Source organism: Erinaceus europaeus, chromosome 9, assembly GCF_950295315.1.
Source record: "Erinaceus europaeus chromosome 9, mEriEur2.1, whole genome shotgun sequence".
Taxonomy (NCBI): Eukaryota; Metazoa; Chordata; class Mammalia; order Eulipotyphla; family Erinaceidae; genus Erinaceus; species Erinaceus europaeus.
In genome coordinates this window covers 125,746,910-125,764,829 of record NC_080170.1, presented here as the reverse complement: position 1 = coordinate 125,764,829, position 17,920 = coordinate 125,746,910, and the positions used below count along the sequence as shown (strand labels likewise).

The 17,920-nt window shown below is 62.8% G+C and overlaps 2 protein-coding genes across 4 annotated transcripts in view; one reads left to right on the top strand and one right to left on the bottom strand.

The window, feature by feature from the left end:
• WDR4 (WD repeat domain 4) lies at positions 1 to 11,840 on the top strand. Its single transcript, XM_060198777.1, has 12 exons — positions 1 to 150; positions 3,857 to 3,931; positions 6,055 to 6,192; positions 7,188 to 7,344; positions 7,779 to 7,891; positions 9,578 to 9,638; positions 9,957 to 10,055; positions 10,198 to 10,262; positions 10,616 to 10,799; positions 11,297 to 11,366; positions 11,469 to 11,724; positions 11,792 to 11,840. The coding sequence occupies exons 1-11, from the start codon at positions 62 to 64 to the stop codon at positions 11,657 to 11,659; spliced, it is 1,242 nt and encodes a 413-aa protein (XP_060054760.1). The 5' UTR covers positions 1 to 61; the 3' UTR covers positions 11,660 to 11,724; positions 11,792 to 11,840.
• Positions 11,841 to 13,568: 1,728 nt separating this feature from the next.
• The window catches only part of PDE9A (phosphodiesterase 9A), a 48,632-nt gene continuing 44,280 nt past the window's right edge, over positions 13,569 to 17,920 (bottom strand). The window contains exons 14-19 of one of the 3 annotated variants that reach the window (XM_060198778.1): positions 17,792 to 17,905; positions 16,982 to 17,086; positions 16,046 to 16,174; positions 15,424 to 15,519; positions 14,354 to 14,438; positions 13,569 to 13,714 (exon numbers count right to left, since the gene is read on the bottom strand). In XM_060198778.1, the coding sequence (XP_060054761.1) occupies positions 13,647 to 13,714; positions 14,354 to 14,438; positions 15,424 to 15,519; positions 16,046 to 16,174; positions 16,982 to 17,086; positions 17,792 to 17,905 (597 nt within the window). In that variant the 3' untranslated portion in view covers positions 13,569 to 13,646. Of the gene's footprint in view, positions 13,791 to 14,353; positions 14,439 to 15,423; positions 15,520 to 16,045; positions 16,175 to 16,981; positions 17,087 to 17,791; positions 17,906 to 17,920 lie in introns of all 3 variants that reach the window. The other 2 variants (XM_060198779.1, XM_060198780.1) reach the window with 2 other exon arrangements.

Sequence of the window (17,920 nt, the reverse complement as noted above, 5' to 3'; positions counted from 1 at the left end):
CGTCACCGCGCGCGCCGACCGGAAGCACCTGGCCGGAAGGCGCACGTGGGTGGCGGGGCGCATGGCGGCCTCGGCGGGGCTGGCGGTGTGCGGGCGCTCGCTGGTGGTGCGGGGCGGCAGCCGCTTCCTGGCCGCCTCCACCGCGAGCAGGTGAGCGCCGGCCGGGGCTGACCGTCCTCCCCGGGCGTCTCCGAGCGGCGACGGGGCGGTGTGGCGCCGACCGGAGGGCCCAGCGGCGAGGCCGGCCGGGGACGGGGAGCAGCTGCGGGCCGCCGCTCGTGCGCGCGGGTGGGAGACGCCAGCGGCCCTGGTGCTGCTCCCCGGGGGCGCCCCGCACCGCCCTGGGGGCCTGGCAGAAGGGCCTGGCTGTCACGAAGCAGCGGTTCTCGGGCTCTCGGGCAGCGCCCGCCTCCCCGGAGACACGGCGGAGGCGGGGTGTCATTGAAGGATCTTACTTATTTGCTGGTGGAAAACGAATAGGAGAGTGAGCGAGAAAGAACCCGACCTCGCCTGCTGCGTGTGCCGCCGGGGCGGACCCAGCACCTGCCGCTCGACAGCCCCGCGCTTCATCCACGGCGCGCCTCCCCGGCCACAGGACGACTTTGTTTTTACTATTGTTTTAAAAAATACTTTGTTAATATTCAAAGTATTTTAAAAAATACTTTGTTAATATCGGGGCTGGGTTGTGGCAAACCTGGTTGCGTGTACAAGTTTCAATATTCCATTTCTTGGGAGTCGGGCGGTGGCGCAGCGGGCTAAGCGCACGTGGCGCAAAGCGCAGGGACCGGCGTGAGGATCCCGGTTCGAGCCCCCCGGCTCCCCACCTGCAGGGGAGTCGCTTCCCAGGCGGTGAAGCAGGTCTGCAGGTGTCTGTCTTTCTCTCCCCCTCTCTGTCTTCCCCTCCTCTCTCCATGTCTCTCTGTCCTATCCAACAACGACATCAGTAACTACAACAATAAAACAACAAAAGGGAATATATAAATATTAAAAAAAAAGTCAAGTAGCCCCCAAATTTTCCATTTCTTAAAATGATTTCTTTATTTTTTCTCTCTTTTACTTTATTGGGGAATTAATGTAACATTCCCCAGTTTCCCATATAAAATGATTTATTTTAATGAAAGCGAGACAGAGAGTCCAGGACCTTGCTGAGCTCTGGCTAATGGTGGTTCTGGGGCTTGAACCTAGGGCCTCAGTGCCTCAGGCAGGAGAGTCTGTTTGCAGAACTCTAGCCCTATTATTACTATTGTCATTGTCGTAAATTTATTTTACCCAGATCCCTGCTGAGTTCTGGCTGGTGGTGGTGCTGGCAATTGAACCCGGGACCCCGCAGCCTCAGGGGAGTCTCTTGCAGAGCCCCGGTGCTGTGTTTAATCTGCCGGTTTCCCTGGTGCTGGGTTGAGATAGGTACACACCAGAGGACCTGGCCCGAGACTATCTCAGCACCTTCGCGGGAGGAGGCGCTCTGTCAGGAGCAACAGTTGCCCTGCCAGCTTCACTGTCCTTAAGGAGCAAGTCCAGCTGGGCCCTATGGAGCCATGGCGGCAGGCAGGGGCCGGGGACTCGGGGGCCAGGTGGAGGGGTGTCTGCTGGGGAGAGACAGAGTTCTGCCCACTCGCCCTCTCGCCCCCTCCTTGAGGCTGTGCCTGCTCTGGCATCGTGATGCCACCCGCCAGGACTGGAGGGTCTTAGCCAGCACCCTCACCGCTTGCGGGTGGTTCACCCCGTGGCGGCTTCTTCAGCTCCCCAGCGCTTAGACCCACCCTGACACGAGAGCCTCATGGATGCTGATGTCCGTTTCAGCCCCTTGCTGACTTATCTTGTTTTATAAAATATCTTTTTTTCTCTTTTTTTAAAATTTATTTTATTTTATTTACTTCCTTTTGTTGCCCTTGCTGTTTTATTGTTGTAGTTATTGTTGTTGTTGTTGTTGGATAGGACAGAGAAATGGAGAGAGGAGGGGAAGACAGAGAGGGGGAGAGAAAGACAGACACCTGCAGACCTGCTTCACCGCCTGGGAAGCGACTCCCCTGCAGGTGGGGAGCCGGGGGCTCGAACCGGGATCCTTATGCCGGGATCCTTGCGCTTTGCGCCACGTGCGCTTAACCCGCTGCGCTACTGCCCGACTCCCTATAAAATATCTTAATGACAGACTCACAGAGAGAGAGAGGACCAGAGCCCTGCTCAGCTCTGGCTTATGATGGCACTGGGGATTGAACCTGGGACCTTGGGTGCGTGAAAATCTTTTCCAGAGCCCCTGTGCTGTGTCCCCAGGCCTCTCCACGTAGTTTTGGCCCTTGTACTTGAACCAGAGTTTGCCAGACATAACCCTCTGCTCAACATTTGGGATCAGAAATCCAGCTGGGTGTTGAACTGGGGCTTCATCAAAAGTTCACTCACTGCTGTGGTTGGTGTGTCAGAGGCCTGGGCCTCGGGGGTTCTGACCCGAAGCACAGCTCCTTGCACACTGACTGGGTGGCGCAAGCAGTAGGTGCTGGGTGCTCTCACTGCAGAGCTAGAAGCTCCCGGGCCACTCTGCGAAGTCCTCAGTCACAGGAGCTCCTTCGAGTAGGCGAACGTGAGCCTCAAGCCAAGAGACAGTATTTTAAAATGGGGCATAAAAGTCTCACTGAAGATGTGACCAGAGTTCTAGCGACTTTCTTGCAGGGTGTTTCCTTTTTTTAAAATATTTATTTAAAAAAATTTTATATTTGTATAATTTCCCTTTTGTTGCCTTTATTGATTTTATTTTATTTTTTTAAATATATATTTTTTAATATTTATTTCCTTTTGTTGCACTTGTTTTTCATTGCTATCGTTATTATTGTAGTTATTGATGTCGTTGTTGTTGGATAGGACAGAGAGAAATGGAGAGAGGAGGGGAAGACAGAGAGGAGGAGAGAAAGACAGACCCCTGCAGACCTGCTTCACCGCCTGGGAAGCGACTCCCCTGCAGGTGGGGAGCCGGGGGCTCGAACCGGGATCCTTACGCCGGTCTTAATATTTATTTATCTATTTTTAGCCAGAGCCCTGCTCAGCTTGGCTTATGGTGGTCAGGGGATTGAACTGCTATCTGCTTCCACCCTTAATACTTATTTTTAATGAAAGAGCAGAACACTGTTCAGCTTGGCTTATGGTGGCTCTGGGGATTGAACCTTCCTGTATTGGCTTTTTTAGCTCCTGTGTTGCTTCCTGTCAAGTGTTTCTGTTTCTTCACCAGCTGGTTTGGGGCAGGGCTTTGCCAGCTGTATCTGTCTATTCTAAGTAGGTTGAGCCAAGAAAGCCCAGAGCTTCAGAGCTGTAGGGAAGACCCATCACTTAAAAAAAAAAATTTTTTTTTAAAGAATTTATTTACTCATGAGAAAGACAGGAGAGAAAGAACCAGACATCACTCTGGTACATGTGCTACCGGGGATTGAACTCGGGACCTTATGGTTGAGAATCCAATGCTTTACCCACTGCGCCACCTCCTGGACCACAGACCCATCACTTAACGCACTGTGACTCAATGTGACTTTGGTGAAAAACCCTTTTTTTTAGAATATTTACTTATTTATTTTTGTTGTTGTTGGACAGGACAGAGAGAAATGGAGAGAGGAGGGGAAGACAGAGAGGGAGAGAGAAAGACAGACACCTGCAGATCTGCTTCACCGCCTGTGAAGCGACTCCCCTGCAGGTGGGGAGCCGGGGGCTCAAACCGGGATTCTCATGCTGGTCCTTGAGCTTTGCGCCACATGCTCTTAATCTGCTGCGCTATCGCCTGACTCCGGTAAAAAACCTTTTTAAGGTTTTAAATTTCAGGAGAAAAATCAGCAACTGTCACACTGCACCTTCTGACATCTCTCTTGTTTCTCTGTAGTGACGGCGATGGTGACAGTGATGGCCTCTTTGTGTATGACTGTTGCTCTGCGGAGAAGCTGCCGGCCGGGAAAGGGTGAGCTGAGGGGCCTCAGGTCGGGGACCCCAACTGGGAGATGGCTTCCTCACTTCTCACTTGCAGAGGAATTCTTCACTTTTTAAAACGATATTTATTTATTTATTTCCTTTTGTCGCCCTTGTTTTTTATTGTTGTAGTTATTGTTGTTATTGATGTTGTCATTGTTGGATAGGACAGAGAGAAATGGAGAGAGGAGGGGAAGACAGAGGGGGAGAGAAAGACAGACACCTGCAGACCTGCTTCACCGCCTGGGAAGCGACTCCCCTGCAGGTGGGGAGCCGGATTCTTCACTTTTTTTTTTCCTCCAGGGTTGTCGCTGGGCTCGGTGCCTGCACTGCGAATCCACTGCTCCTGGAGGCTCTTTTTCCCACTTTGTTGCCCTAGTTGTAGTCATAGCTGTTGTTGTTGGACAGGATAGAGAGAAATGGAGAGAGGAGGGGAAGACAGAGAGGGGGAAAGACAGACACCTGCAGACCTGCTTCACTGCTTGCACTTGCGAAGTGACCTTCTACAGGTCGGGAGCTGGGGGCTCGAACCGGGATCCTTACGCCAGTCCTTGAGCTTTACGCCATGTGGGATTCTTCACTTTATTTATTTATTTATTTATTTATTTATTTAATTTATTCCCTTTTGTTGCCCTTGTTGTCTTCACTTTTTAAGAGCTTCAATCCCCCCCTGCCATCAGCCTCTGGCTGATGGTGGTGCAGGGGATTGAACCTGGGACTTTGGAGCCTCAGGCAGGCAAGTCTTCGCAATATTTCATTTATGTATCTGATTCTTCTTCTTCTAGCGTTTGCCTATGTATCTGATGAGAGGGAGAGATGATAGGTAGGCATGTGGGTAGATAGATCAGAGAGAGAGACACCTGCGTCCTGCTGAGCTCTGGCTGATGGCGGTGCTGGGGACTGAACCTGGGGCCTCAGCCTCAGGCAGGAGAGTCTGATGGAGCCACTGTGCTGCCTCCCCAGCCCTGGGTCTTCAGCCCAGGAAAGCAGCAGGCAGCGCAGAGTCAGGGCACTCTGAACTGGTTCCCGCACCCACTAGTTCCTTGTCTCATGAGCTGTGGGAGGGAGGCCCGGCCAGAGCAGCGCCTGGCACACTGGGTGCCCTCGGGCTTGGGCGCTCGCTCACCGCTGTGCCACCCCCAGCCAGCGTCCGTCCGTCAGGGCTCAGAGCTCGGCTGGGGCGAGAGCAGGGGCTTCCTGTGTCACCACCAGGCTTTGCTGCGGTGATGGGGCTGTCAGAGACAGAGACACAGAGACCCCACAGCACACAGGCTTCCTCCGGTGCCGGGGGGCAGACCCGCCCCCGCCCAATGGCAGAGCCGCACCCTGCCCGGGTGAGCTGTCGCCCGGCATGCCCACGGGCGTTGGCTGCGGCTCTTGCCATGTCGGGTGCGGTCTCGGCCCCTCGCCCCCGCGCCCCGTCTTCTGAGGGGCTCCCCCACGCCCCGCCCTTCCTGAGCCCTCCGGCCCCCTGCCCGTGACCACCCCGTGTCCCCCCAGGGAGGATGGCCAGCCCGTGACCACCCCGTGTCCCCCCAGGGAGGATGGCCAGCCCGTGACCACCCCGTGTCCCCCCAGGGAGGATGGCCAGCCCGTGACCACCCCGTGTCCCCCCAGGGAGGATGGTCAGCCCATGACCACCCCGTGTCCCCCCAGGGAGGATAGCCAGCCCGTGACCACCCCGTGTCCCCCCAGGGAGGATGGCCAGCCCGTGACCACCCCGTGTCCCCCCAGGGAGGGTGGCCAGCCCGTGACTACCCCGTGTCCCCCCAGGGAGGATGGCCAGCCCGTGACCACCCCGTGTCCCCCCAGGGAGGGTGGCCAGCCCGTGACCACCCCGTGTCCCCCCAGGGAGGATGGTCAGCCCGTGACCACCCCGTGTCCCCCCAGGGAGGATGGCCACCCCGTGTCCCCCCAGGGAGGGTGGCCAGCCCGTGACCACCCCATGTCCCCCCAGGGAGGATAGCCAGCCCGTGACCACCCCGTGTCCCCCCAGGGAGGGTGGCCAGCCCGTGACCACCCCGTGTTCCCCCCAGGGAGGATAGCCAGCCCGTGACCACCCCATGTCCCCCCAGGGAGGGTGGCCAGCCCGTGACCACCCCGTGTTCCCCCCAGGGAGGATGGTCAGCCCGTGGACAGTGACGCCATCCTGGCGGCCACCTTCTCATCGTCGGGCGGCTACTTTGCGCTGACAGGTGACAGTAAGCGTCTGGTTCTTTTCCGTACAAACCCGTGGCAGTGCCTGAGTGTCAGGTACGCACAGCGTCCCCGCGGGCCTGCTTTGGGGGGGGGCGACGGGGTTACAGGGACAGGCTGGGGGACAAGCAGCCAGAGACGGGGACAGGGAAGGGTGGTCGTCCGCGGCTGCCGGCCGGGGGTCTGTGGCCCTCCCCTCTCCCCTTCAAGGACCCCCGAGGGGCCCCAGCGCTGGGGCTCAGCGCCCCTCACCGTCGTGCCGAGGCCGCTCTGGAGAATGGCAGGTGCCCGGCAGCCCCCAGGGCGCCAGCTTCCCGCAGCTCCCAGCCTTTCCCCGGGGGACTGGCCGCACTGCCACCGCCACTGCCTCCGCCTCCCCCTGTGGCCGCCCGGTCCCCGCCTGTCCTCCCGTGCGAGCCACCTCCCTCCTGGCGGGGCCGTGCCGGGGGCCGTGGAGCGGGTGGTCAAGGCTGACAGCCCCCCACATGGCCGAGGCCCTGGGGTCGAGGGTCAGTTCTCTAAGGGTGAAAGGAGAGGGTGTCGCACCCCAGTCCTGCTTCCCGGAGAGGCGTTACCTTTTTCCCTTTAAATTAATTAGCTAATAGTTTTGCCTCCAGGGTTATCGCTGGGGCAGAGGTCGGCACTAGGAATCCGCCTCTCCTGGCAGCCAGTCCCTTTCTCCCCGTCATTTATTGGGCAGGACAGAGAGAAATGGAGAGGAGGGGAGAAGATAGGGAGAGACAGAGAGACACCTGCAGACCTGCTTCATTGTTTGCGAAGTGGGGAGCGGGGGCTCCAACCTGGGGCCTCGTGCCAGTCCTTGCACTTAGCACTATGTGCGCTTAATGGGTGCACCACTGCCTGGCCCCGTTATTTCATTTTTTTATTATTTTTATGTGATAGGAGGGGGAGAGAGACAGACAGACACCTGCACCCCTGCTTTACCGACTGAAGCTTTTCCCCTCAGGTGGGGAGTGGGGGCTTGATCCCAGGTCCTTGCCCTTAGGGCCTGTGTCTACCGGATGGGCTGGGCGCTGACCTTCTGTCCCCAGGCCTGTGGTGCGGCGCTGCACGGCCCTGACCTTCACGGCCTCCGAGGACAAGGTCTTGGTGGCCGACAAGTCGGGGGACGTGTACTCCTTCTCGGTGCTGGAGCCGCGGGCCGGCGGGCGGCTGGAGCTGGGCCACCTGTCTATGCTGCTGGACGTGGTGTGTGGGGCCAGGGGTGCTGTCCACACTGCTGGACATGGGGGTGGGGCCTGTCCACACTGCTGGATGTGGGGGTCCCTGGGGGGTGCTGTCCACACTGCTGGACATGGGGGGTTACCCTGGGGGAGGCCTGTCCACACTGCTGGATGTGGGGGGGAGCCCTGGGGGTGCTATCCACACTGCTGGACATGGGGGTGGGGCCTGTCCACACTGCTGGACGTGGGGTGAGCCCTGGGGGAGGTCTGTCCACACTGCTGGACCTGGGGGGTCTGTCCACGCTGCTGGACGTGGGGGGAGGCCTGTCCACACTGCTGGATGTGACACATGGGCGCTGCCCGCTGGGGGAAGAGTCCCTGGGCCCAGCGCAGCTGAGTGAGGCCGCCGGCCCCAGGCTGTGCAGTGTCGGACCCCCGTCCCTGCCCCTCGTCCCCCAGGCCGTGAGTCCTGATGACCGCTTCATCCTCACCGCCGACCGCGACGAGAAGATCCGGGTCAGCTGGGCCGCAGCCCCGCACAGCATCGAGGCCTTTTGCCTCGGTCACACGGAGTGAGTGTCCCCCAGCCGGGGTGGAGGGTGCCGGACCGGGGAGCCTGGCCCTGCTTCCCGGGCTCACCCAGCCGCTGGCCGGCTCCTGCCTGGGGCCCCTCCTCAGGCTGACGTCCTGCTGCCCTCAGCCCCTCAGCCCCCTTCCCTGCTCTGAGGGAGGGAGAGAGAGAAGGGAGAGATGAGGAGAGGGAGCTAGAAAGGGGCCGGCTGGTGGCGCACCTGGCTGAGCGCACATGCTACAGTGAGCAAGGACTCGGTTTCGAGCCTCCAGTCCCCACCTGCAGGGGGAGAGCTTTGCAGGTGATGAAGCAGGGCTGCGGGTCTCTTTCTCCTTTTTTAAAAAATTTAAAAATCTTTTTATTAAAACAGCAAGGGTAACAAAAAGGGATAAATAAAAATTTAAAAATCTGGGGGTCGGGCGGTAGCGCAGCGGGTTAAGCGCACGTGGCGCAAAGTGCAGGGACCGGCGTCAGGATCCCGGTTCGAACCCCGGCTCCCCACCTGCAGGGGAGTCGCTTCACGGGCGGTGAAGGTGAAGCAGGTCTGCAGGTGTCTGTCTGTCTCTCCCTCTCTCTGTCTTCCCCTCCCCTTTCCATTTCTCTCTGTCCTAGCCAACAACCAAGCAACGTCAACAATGGCAATAATAATAACCGCAACGAGGCTGCAACAACTAGGGCAACAAAAAGGGGGAAAAATGGCCTCCAGGAGCGGTGGATTCATGGTGCAGGCACCGAGCCCAGCAATAACCCTGGAGGGAAAAAAAAATTTTATTTATTTATTATTGGATAGAGACAGAGAGGAATTGAGAGAGGAGGGGAGGTCGAGAGGGAGAGAGACAGAGACCCCTGCAGCCCTGCGTCACCACTCGTGAAGCTTCCCTCCTGCCGCTGGGGACCAGGGGCTTGAACCCGGGTCCTTGTGCACTGTAATGTGTGTGCTCAACCAGGTGCGCCAGCACCTGGCCCCCACTCTTTTTTTTTAAAACAATCTTTTTAATTATCTTTACTATTGGATAGAGACAACCAGAAATTGAGTAGTGGGAGACAGAGAGGCACCTGCAGGCAGCCCTGCTCCACCACTCGCGAAGCTTTTCTCCTGCAGGTGGGGAGCGGGGGCTTGAACCCGTGTCCTTGAGCCCTGTGATGTGTCCGCTCAGCCAGGGGCACCACCGCTTGGTCCTTCTCTCCCTCTCTTATCTGCCCCTTCCCTCTCAATTTCTGGCTGTCCCTATCCAACAAATAAGTGAAGATAAAAAGAAAAATCATTAAAAAGAGGAGGGATAAGGGGGAGAGGGAAGGAGAGAGAGAGGACATGGTAGCGGTAGCACTCCCATTCACGCAGCTTCCTGCAGGGCCATAGCTCCTGCACGGGGCGGGGCTCGAACCCGGGGCCTGGTGAGCCCGGCGCCCTGCCAGCTCCAGTCCAGGCAGCGGCTTAACTGGGAGACACTCAGTCCTCCACACCTGCCCTGGTGACGTCCCGCCAGCTCTCGGGTCTCAGGTCCCTTCACTCCGGCCTCCGCGTCCTCCTCTCCCTCCCTCTCCCTCTCCCTCCCTCCCCCTCTCCCTCCCTCCCCTTCCCCCTCCCCTCTCCCTCCCTCCCCTCTCCCTCCCTCCCTCCCCCTCCCCTCCTTCCCCCTCTCCCTCTCTCCTCCTCTCCCTCACTCCTCCTCTCCTCCTCCCGCAGGTTTGTGAGCTGCTTGCTGGTGCTGCCTGACTGCCCGGAGCTGCTGCTGTCGGCCTCGGGGGTGAGAGAGCACCCACACCCCATCTTCCCCCAAGCCTCCCGGCCACCGGCTCCACCCCATCTCTGTCCCCACATCTGGCGGCAGCGTCCGTGTGTCCACCCCTCCTCTTCCCGGGCACGGGCCGTGCGTGCTCTGAGCGCCTCCCCTGTCCCTGGAGCTTGGGGTGTGGCGTCGCCGACGGCCACCCGGCACCCACTTGCCCGTCCCCAGGGTGGGTGGCTTCCCGCTGTCCGTCTGTCCCCCGGGCCGGGCGGGGTTCTGGGCGAGGGGCCCGGGTGGCGCTGACCCCGCCGACGTGGCTCCACGTGGCTCCCGCAGGACGGCACGCTGCGGCTCTGGGACTTCCCGCGTGGCCGCGAGCTGCACTGCTGCCGCCTGAGCAGCCTGCAGGAGCCGCCGGAGCCCCGGGCCCACGAGGTACCCCCCAGCCCCGCTCCCCCAGCCCCGCTCATCTGGCCCCTGGTGTAGCCCCTGCCAGGGCATCGGTACCCTGCCGCCTGCCCTCCCCCCCCTGGTTCCCCTGGTCCCCACGGGGCCGCCCGGCCGCCTCTCCCTGCAGAGAGTCATCCCGGCCAGGATCGTCTACTGGCGCCGGGAGCGCTGCGTGGCACTGCCGTGTGACTGGTGAGCCGGAGCCCCGAGCCCCAGCCCTGCAGCCCTGCAGCCCTGCAGCCCTGCAGCCCTGCAGCCCTGCGCGTGCGGCCGCTTCCTGGGGGTGTGGGGCGTCTCAGCCGGAGTGACAGCCCCGCCAGCCCCCGCCCGTCCCCGCCAGCCCCCACCCGCCCGTCTCCAGCCCCCAGCCCATCCCCTGCCAGCCCCCACCAGCTCCCCGCCCACCGTGCTGCCCCGTGACCCTGTGACTCCACGCTCCCAGCTGATCTGTCTTCTTTCGGGGAGAGACTGAGAGAGACGAGAGCTGGGCTGGAGTGGGGCGGGCGGGTGGCCGGTGGCCGTGGTGCTGACGGCCTCTCCCGCAGCGTCCCCGCCGTCTACATCTTCCGGCTGGACGTCCCCGGGCGGCGCCTGGACTTCCTGCAGCAGCTGAGCTTCAGGCACCGGGTGTGGGACGTGGCCTTCGAGGACGCGCAGGGTCTGTGGGTGCTGCAGGACTCCCGGGACTGCCCGCTGCTGCTCTGCCGGCCCCAGGGCGGCCGCTGGCAGGTGAGGCCCGGGCAGAGGTGGGCACGGGGCCGGGGGGCGGGTCCAGCCCGGCAGCTGGCTGCCTCACCCCGCTCTGGTGGGTCCGGGGGAGTTTGCGGTCCCTCGACTGTCCCTGTCGCCTGTGTTTGCGGTGGAGGCGGCACGGGGTGCGGCCTCAGCTGTGAGTGTGGCGCCCAGCCCTGCTCCCGGGACGGGGGCGGCCAACTCGGGCCCAGGCCTGGGGGCCGAGCAGTCCTTCCGGGTGGGCATCTCCTGCCTGCTTCGTGCCTGGCATGGCCTTGGGCCTCACTGGGTGCCGTGGGAACCCTCGAGCCTGGGGACAGTGCAAGGGCTGCTTCCTGGGCTCTGCCCAGTCCCTTCCCGAGGGTCCCTGTGGTACGTGACCGGCCGGGGCCCCGCTGGAGGGATGGTGGGGGCTGCCCCGAACCCTGGACTTCCCAGTGGGGCTACCCCACACGGTCTGGAAGCCCCGGCGTCCTGCCCCCATCTGTCCCCAGCCTGTTCCTGCCACTGCCGCAGTAGAGAGGGTCTCGGGGCACCTTCGCGGGCACTGGGCCATGCTGGAAGGTGAGCAGGCACGGCCTGTGGCGGGGGCTTCCCCCAGGGCTCGGGCAGGGTGGGCGGGTGCCCCCCGCAGCAGGAAGGTCCCAGCCCCGTCCCCCATCCCAGGTCCCACCGCCCTGGCCGAGGGCCTCGCCGGCCTCTACAAGGCCACCTTCGACAACGTGGCCGGCTACCTGCGCAGGAAGCGGCAGCGGCTGCAGCAGCGCGACAGGAAGCGGCCCGGTGCCCCCGCCCCCGGCCCCAACGGCCACCCCAAGAAGGCCAAGGCCGCCGGGCCACCCCTCGACCCGTCCTAGCGGCCCCGGGAAAGAGGCCGCTGCCCCGTCCTGCCCGCTGTCCCTGGCGGCTCCCGGAAGAGGCCGCCTTTCCCCGGGCTCTGGGGGCCCGTGGCTTCAGGGCTCTGCACCCTTCTGCTGCCGGCGGGGGCCCTTCGCCGTGTCGGCCTTCGTGGGCAGGGCAGTGCCGGGCGAGGCGGCCCGCTGGCCACGGCTGTGGCTTTCCCTGACCCCGGCGAGGCCCCTGCCCCTGCCCGCTGGACATCTGCTGTGTGCGTCCTTACACACGTGGCGCCACGACTGTCCGTCTTCCTGGGGCCCACGGGGCAGCAGGTGCAGTTGAGAGGGCCCTCGGTCCTCGGGGGCTGTCCTCCACTCTGTTCTGTCCCTCGGTCCCCCGTCCCTGCCGTCTGTCCTTGTCCCCCGCAGCTTCAGGACTGGGGACAGGCGGCGTGTCTGCGCTCCCGGGGAGTGGCCGCGGCTGCCCCCTTCACCGTCTCCCACGGGCTCTGCGCTGGAGGACCCGGGTGCTGGGTGCCCGGGCTGGACACAGCCGCTCCCCTCAGGCCCCTCAGTGCTGGGCGGCCCGGGCAGCGGGCAGTGCCTGGTCAGGCCGCAGCAGCCGTGCTCCTGGGCCACACACGGGCTTGGCGGGGCGGGAAATAAACCTTATTTTCTGAGGCTTCTCGGCTGCTGTGTCCGGAGGCGGTTCCACCGCTTTCTGACCATTGCCCCAGCCGGTCAGGGGGCCATCCCTGGGGCCCGGGCCTGGCCATCTTGGGGTGTCAGAAGTGTCCTGCCTGCTGTCCCCATGTGCTGACCTACCCGGCCCCCTGAGACGTGGCTGCCCCCTGCCGCCCAGTCCTGCGCCCCGCGTGGCCTTGGGAGGGGCGTCCAGCTGGTCAGGCCTGTGTCTCCCAGAGCGGTGTTAACCCCTTCCTCCCCACAAGGGTCGGTCAGGAGGGCAGAGTGGAGGCTGGCCTGCAAGCGCAGGGCTGGTGGACAGGACACCTGTCCCTGGGGAAGTGACCAGCTGTTGCTGGGGCTTCACTTGGCGAGCCTCAGGGGGCGCCCTTCCTCTGCTCTGCAGCACCCCTGCCAGCTGCTGATGTGACGAGGGCCCCTGAGGTGAGGGGGTGGTCTCTGAATTTCCAGGAGACCCTCTACCCCTGCCCCTGCCTGCTGGGCTGTCTGTGTTTCCTGGGTCAGCTGGGTGCCCGGTGTGCCAGGCCGGGGTTGGGTTCTGGTGCCCTGGGAGGGGGTGTCCCCCTCTGTGTCTGTCTGTCTGTCTGCTTCTGAATGCAAGTCGTAGGCCAGGAGCTCTCACGTGAGGCCTGGCTCTGCACGAATAAGCCAAGACCAGGGCCTGCCGTGGCACCCTCTTAGGCACACACATCACCGTGTGTGAGGATCCGGGTTCGAGCCCGTTCCCCACCCGCAGGGGGAAATGCTTCATGAGCGGTGAAGCAGAGCTGCCGGTATCTCTGTTTTTCTCTGTCCCTCCTCTCAATTTCTATCCTGTCAAAAATAAAGTAGGAAAAAAAAAAGCGACCACGGGTGGGTTTGCAGTGCCAGCTCTGAGCCCCACAGACAGAACCTGGGGCAGAAGAGAAAGGAGTCAAACGCAATGGCCCCGGCTCTCCGGGTTGTCAGGACCCTGGCTGGGGTGGGGCGTGAATGCGGGTGCAGGGAGCCCTCGGGGGAGCTGCTGGGCCAGTGTTGGGGCTCCCTGTGAGGCTTGGCCGGCCTGGGGTGCGGCTGCCCCTGTGTGAGGGGGCGTCTGAGGTCAGAGCTCCGGGGCTGGGTGTCCTGGCTTCCACCAGGAGCTGTCCCCTCAGCCTGAGGGGGCCCCAGAACCCTCGGGGAGGCTGTGGCAACACCCCATCCCTGCTGAGCCGATGCCCCCAGGAATAGAGAACAGGAGGCTTGGCACTATTTCTATACAAGAATATATTATTAAAAAGACAATTTAAAATAAAAACACTGTACAGTCGCACGGGCCCCCTTCTCAGGGCTCATAGGGGAAGGTGAGAGTCCCCAGAAAAGGCGTCTTGGGGCTGGGGGCCGAATCTTGTCCTGCCGGAGGGACACGGGGACTCAGTGTCAGTTCAGGACCTGGCTGGAGCCGCCTTCCCTCAGGCCTGGCTGGCTACTGAGAGAGGAGGCTGCACTCAGCAAGCAACTCAGCAAGACAGACCCACAGACGGCCTGCTCAGCCGGGGGCCCTGAGGCCAGGGACAGACCCACAGATGGCCTGCTCAGCCGGGCCTGAGGCTGGTGACAGCTCGGGCAGCACGGGCTCCTGGGTCCCTCCCGGACACAGCGTGAAGTGAGTCAGGGTGTCTGTGTGTCTGTGTGTGTGTATGATTATTGTTTATGTATTTGATAGAGACAGGGAAGGTAGAGCTGGACTTCACTTTCCCCTGCAGGTGCGAGGGGACCAGGAGCTTGAACCTGGGCCCTTGCGCACTGGAATGTGAGCGCTTATCCAGGTGCGCCAATGACTGGCCCCTCCCCTCCTGTGTCTCTGGGTGTCTGCACGTATCTGTATGTGGGTCCTCACACACGTGAGTCCCACGCCAACATCCGTGCTGTTGATTCCAGAGAGGGAGAGACCCACAGCTCTGCCCCTCACCAGGCGGCCGGGGCAGCAGGGCACACGCGCTACCTTGAGAGCTCAGCCCTTTCTGCCTCTCCCGTGGCCTCCGCACCCACCTGGGTCACCCTGCCCGATCCTCTGGGGCTGTGGCTCCGTCCTGTCTGGCTGGGGCTCATTCTGGAGGGTCAGGGGCTCCCTGTTCTGCGGACAGAGCAGAGGGAGGGGGCGTGAGGGGCCCAGCCGCATCCCCCCGCACCCCCACCCGCTTGGCACCTGGGGTCTCCCTGGCTGCAGGGGCCTGACCTTGCTGGGGCAGGGGGGGGGGGCGGGCACCCCACAGGGGCTGATTGTCCCCCTTTGGGGACTCGGTGGACTCCAGTGAGTCTGGGGGCCTCCTCTCAGCCTGGCGTGTTCTGCCCCCGGGCTTTGGGGTGGGAGGCATCAAGGAGTGGGCACAACGCCTGGAGTGACCACGGGCCGTCTGGGGGGCCAGGGCTGCGTGGAGGGTCCGGAAGCAGCTCAGAGCAGAGTGAGGGCACCCTGGGGACAGGGCCCTGGTGCAGCTGGGCACTAGGCCTCTGACTGGATAGAGACAGATTGACGGGAAGGGAGACAGACCCCCGCAGCCCTGCTCCACCGCTCGTGAAGCTTCCCCCCTGCAGGTGGGGAGCGGGGGCTTGAACCCGGGTCCATGTGCCCTGTAGCGTGTGCCTGCGACCGGGTGCGCCACCGCCGGGGCTCTCCCCACCCTTCTGCGTTTCTTTCTGCCTATGCAATGAAATGGGAACTGTCCGCCGGGAGCAGTGGGTGTGGAGCGCCGGTAACAGCGGGGGCAAAAGGAAGAGTGAGAGACGGAGAGGAGAGGCACACAGAGCTAGTGTCCTGGCCTGTGACCTGGGACTCCCCTCGTGACGTCCCCAGAGTGACCTGCGGCCAAGTGACCACAGGAGAGTCGTCTGTGGTTGGCGCTGGGGCCCGGGCAGCAGCTGTCCCTGTGAGAAGGGGCAGGGCAGGGCCGCTGGCTGGGCACTGACGGGGACATCTGGGGTGTGGGACCTCGGGCCGGGGTCTCCTTGGAGAAGGCCCCCTGTCGGCCCGAGGACAGACTCCCTGAGGGGATCGACCACAAGGCAGGTGACACAGGCGCCCAGGGCAGACCCACCCCACGGACTCCTCCGCCAGTCACCTCTGTCCGGGCGTCCTCTGACCGCCTCAGCTCCTCGTAACGGTCCTTGGCTGCCCAGAGGGGCTTCAGCATGACCTCCCCAACGACCGGGAAGAGCTGGGGGGACACAGGCAAGCAGCGTCCCGCTCAGCCAGGGACCCCCGGGGAACGGCCGGGGGGGGGGGGGAGGAAGTGGTCCCCAAAGCTGGATGCCCCCGGGGGCCTTGGGCCACCACTGTCCCCTCCGGGTCTCAAGGGACCCTGCTCGGGTCGCCGCTCAGCCGGGTCCCTGAGGAGGGTCCAAGCCGGGCCCCATCTTGCCCTCGCCAGCCCTCACCCACCCCCACCCCCGCTAAGGGGAGGGGCCTTCGCCGCCCGCCCGTGGAAGGTTCCGGAAGGGGCACTGTGGCCTCCCGGCTGGAGGGGGCTCGCCTGGCATGGCCGCGTGCTGGGCGCAGGTCGGGGGCCCCTCTGAGGGTGACAAGGCCTCCCAGGGCTGGGGGACACCTGGGGTGTGGGGAAGCGGTCCACGGAGCAGCAGGCTGGGGGGCCGGGGTCGGGGCCCGGCGGCCGGGCGCACGTCATGTGTGCATCTCCAGCAGGTACACGTGTCAGAGCGAACACGCGTGTGCGGGACACTCACCTCGGTGACGGCCTCGAACATGGGGATGAGGACGAACTTGAGGAAGCCGATCTGGGCGGTGGCCTTGGTCACCTTTTCTCGGTCCATGAAAGGGGCCACCGGGAGGCCTTCCTCCTTCTCTTGGTCGCTCTGCGTGAGGCGGGCGGCTGGGTGCTCGGGGTCCCTGCCCCACCTACCCTGCCACCACCACACCCGGTCCCGGTGACGTGCTGGGCAAGCCGGCAGGGAGGGCAGGGGCGGGCGGGTGCGGTCAGGGCGGTAGAGGCTGCACACAGGCCCGAGCTCGCTGTAGCCCACGGCCCGTTGCCGGCACTTTAAGCGGCGCCTGAGCGCACGTGTCACCGTGTGTGAGGATCCCGGTTCGAGCCCCCGGCTCCCCACCTGCAGGGGAGTCGCTTCCCAGGCGGTGAAGCAGGTCTGCAGGTGTCTGTCTTTCTCTCCCCCTGTCTGCCCCTCCTCTCTCCATTTCTCTCTGTCCTATCCAACAACAATGACATCAACAACAACAACAATAATAATTACAACAATAAATAGCAAGGGTAAAGAAGGGAAAATAAATAAATATTAAATAATAATAATATTTATTTATTGTGGATAAAGAAAAGAAAATACAGGCACAAGGACCGGCGTAAGGATCCCGGTTCAAGCCCCCGGCTCCCCACCTGCAGGGGAGTCGCTTCCCAGGCGGTGAAGCAGGTCTGCAGGTGTCTGTCTCTCTCTCCCCCTCTCTGTCTTCCCCTCCTCTCTCCGTGTCTCTCTGTCCTATCCAACAACGACGACATCAACAACAACAAGAATAACAAACAAGGGCAACAAAAGGGAATAAATGTTTTTAAAAATTATAAAAAAAAAAAAAAAAATCCAGGCTCCATCCCCAGCACCAGCGGGAGCCAGAGCTGTGGGGCTCTGGGAAACAGTCTAGAGAAGTGAGCGCACCTGCGTGAAGTACTCCTCCAGCAGGCAGTCCACCCAGGGCTCCGCCACCTCGGGGGGCCGGACCTCATTGGAGATGTCACAGCACTTGATGAGGATCATCTTCAGCTGGAGGGAGCGTGGGGTCAGGGGCCGGGTCAGGCGACCCCACAGGGTGAGGGTCCGCCGCCTGGACAACAGCCACAGTCCGGGAGGCCGGAGCGGAAGGGGCGGACAGACGGACGATACAGCGTCCGCGGGACGGGAGTGTCTGCCCGGCTGAGGGACACCCGCTCCAAGGCAAGGCGCCGCCCCGCCAGCCCCAGCACCGCTCCAGGGAGCCCCCCGGAGGGTCTGGGCGCGGGTCTGAGGGGGCTCGTCCACTGCAGGGTCCCAGACCAGCGGCAGGAAGCTGAAGGCTGTCTGCTGCGGAATACTACTCAGCCAGGATAAAGGTGAGCTCTCACCCTTTGCTGAAGCAAGACTGGAACTGGGGCGGTGGGTCACCGTGAGTGGACTAAACCCGGACGACGAGCCGCCTCCCCCCATGGAGTGAGGTGCCGAGCTGAGTCCACCGGGTGGGGGCCGAGGACCTCAGGGTGCGGGTGCCCACCGCCCCGTGGCCGAAGGAGTTTCGGAAAGGCGGGAGACTGCAGCCCCGGGCCAGGCGGCGGCCAACGCAGCTGAGCTGAGCGCCCACGTGGAGCGCCAGCCCCGGGTTCGAGCCCCCAGGCCCCCGCCCCCGCGGCAGGCGTCTCTGTCTCCCCCGCTCGGCTTCTGTCCACCCAGGACGAGATGGCCGGGCCTCGGGGCGGCCCGGGTGGGGGTGCTCACCAGGGTCCGGTGCTCCTCGTTGCTGAAGTCGAAGCCGGCCACCGCGTCCTTGAAGGCCTCCATGATCTCCCCGTGCCGCGCCATGTCGGTGGCCAGGATCAGCGTGATGATGCCCTGCGCGGCCGGGCG

Bases quoted from the DNA above. Each gene is read 5' to 3' on its own strand.
- WDR4 (XM_060198777.1), top strand. From the start codon at position 62: ATGGCGGCCTCGGCGGGGCTGGCGGTGTGCGGGCGCTCGCTGGTGGTG. The intron at 7,892-9,577 runs GTGAGTGTCCCC...CTCCTCCCGCAG, and splicing joins TTTTGCCTCGGTCACACGGA to GTTTGTGAGCTGCTTGCTGG. The intron at 10,056-10,197 runs GTACCCCCCAGC...CTCTCCCTGCAG, and splicing joins CGGAGCCCCGGGCCCACGAG to AGAGTCATCCCGGCCAGGAT.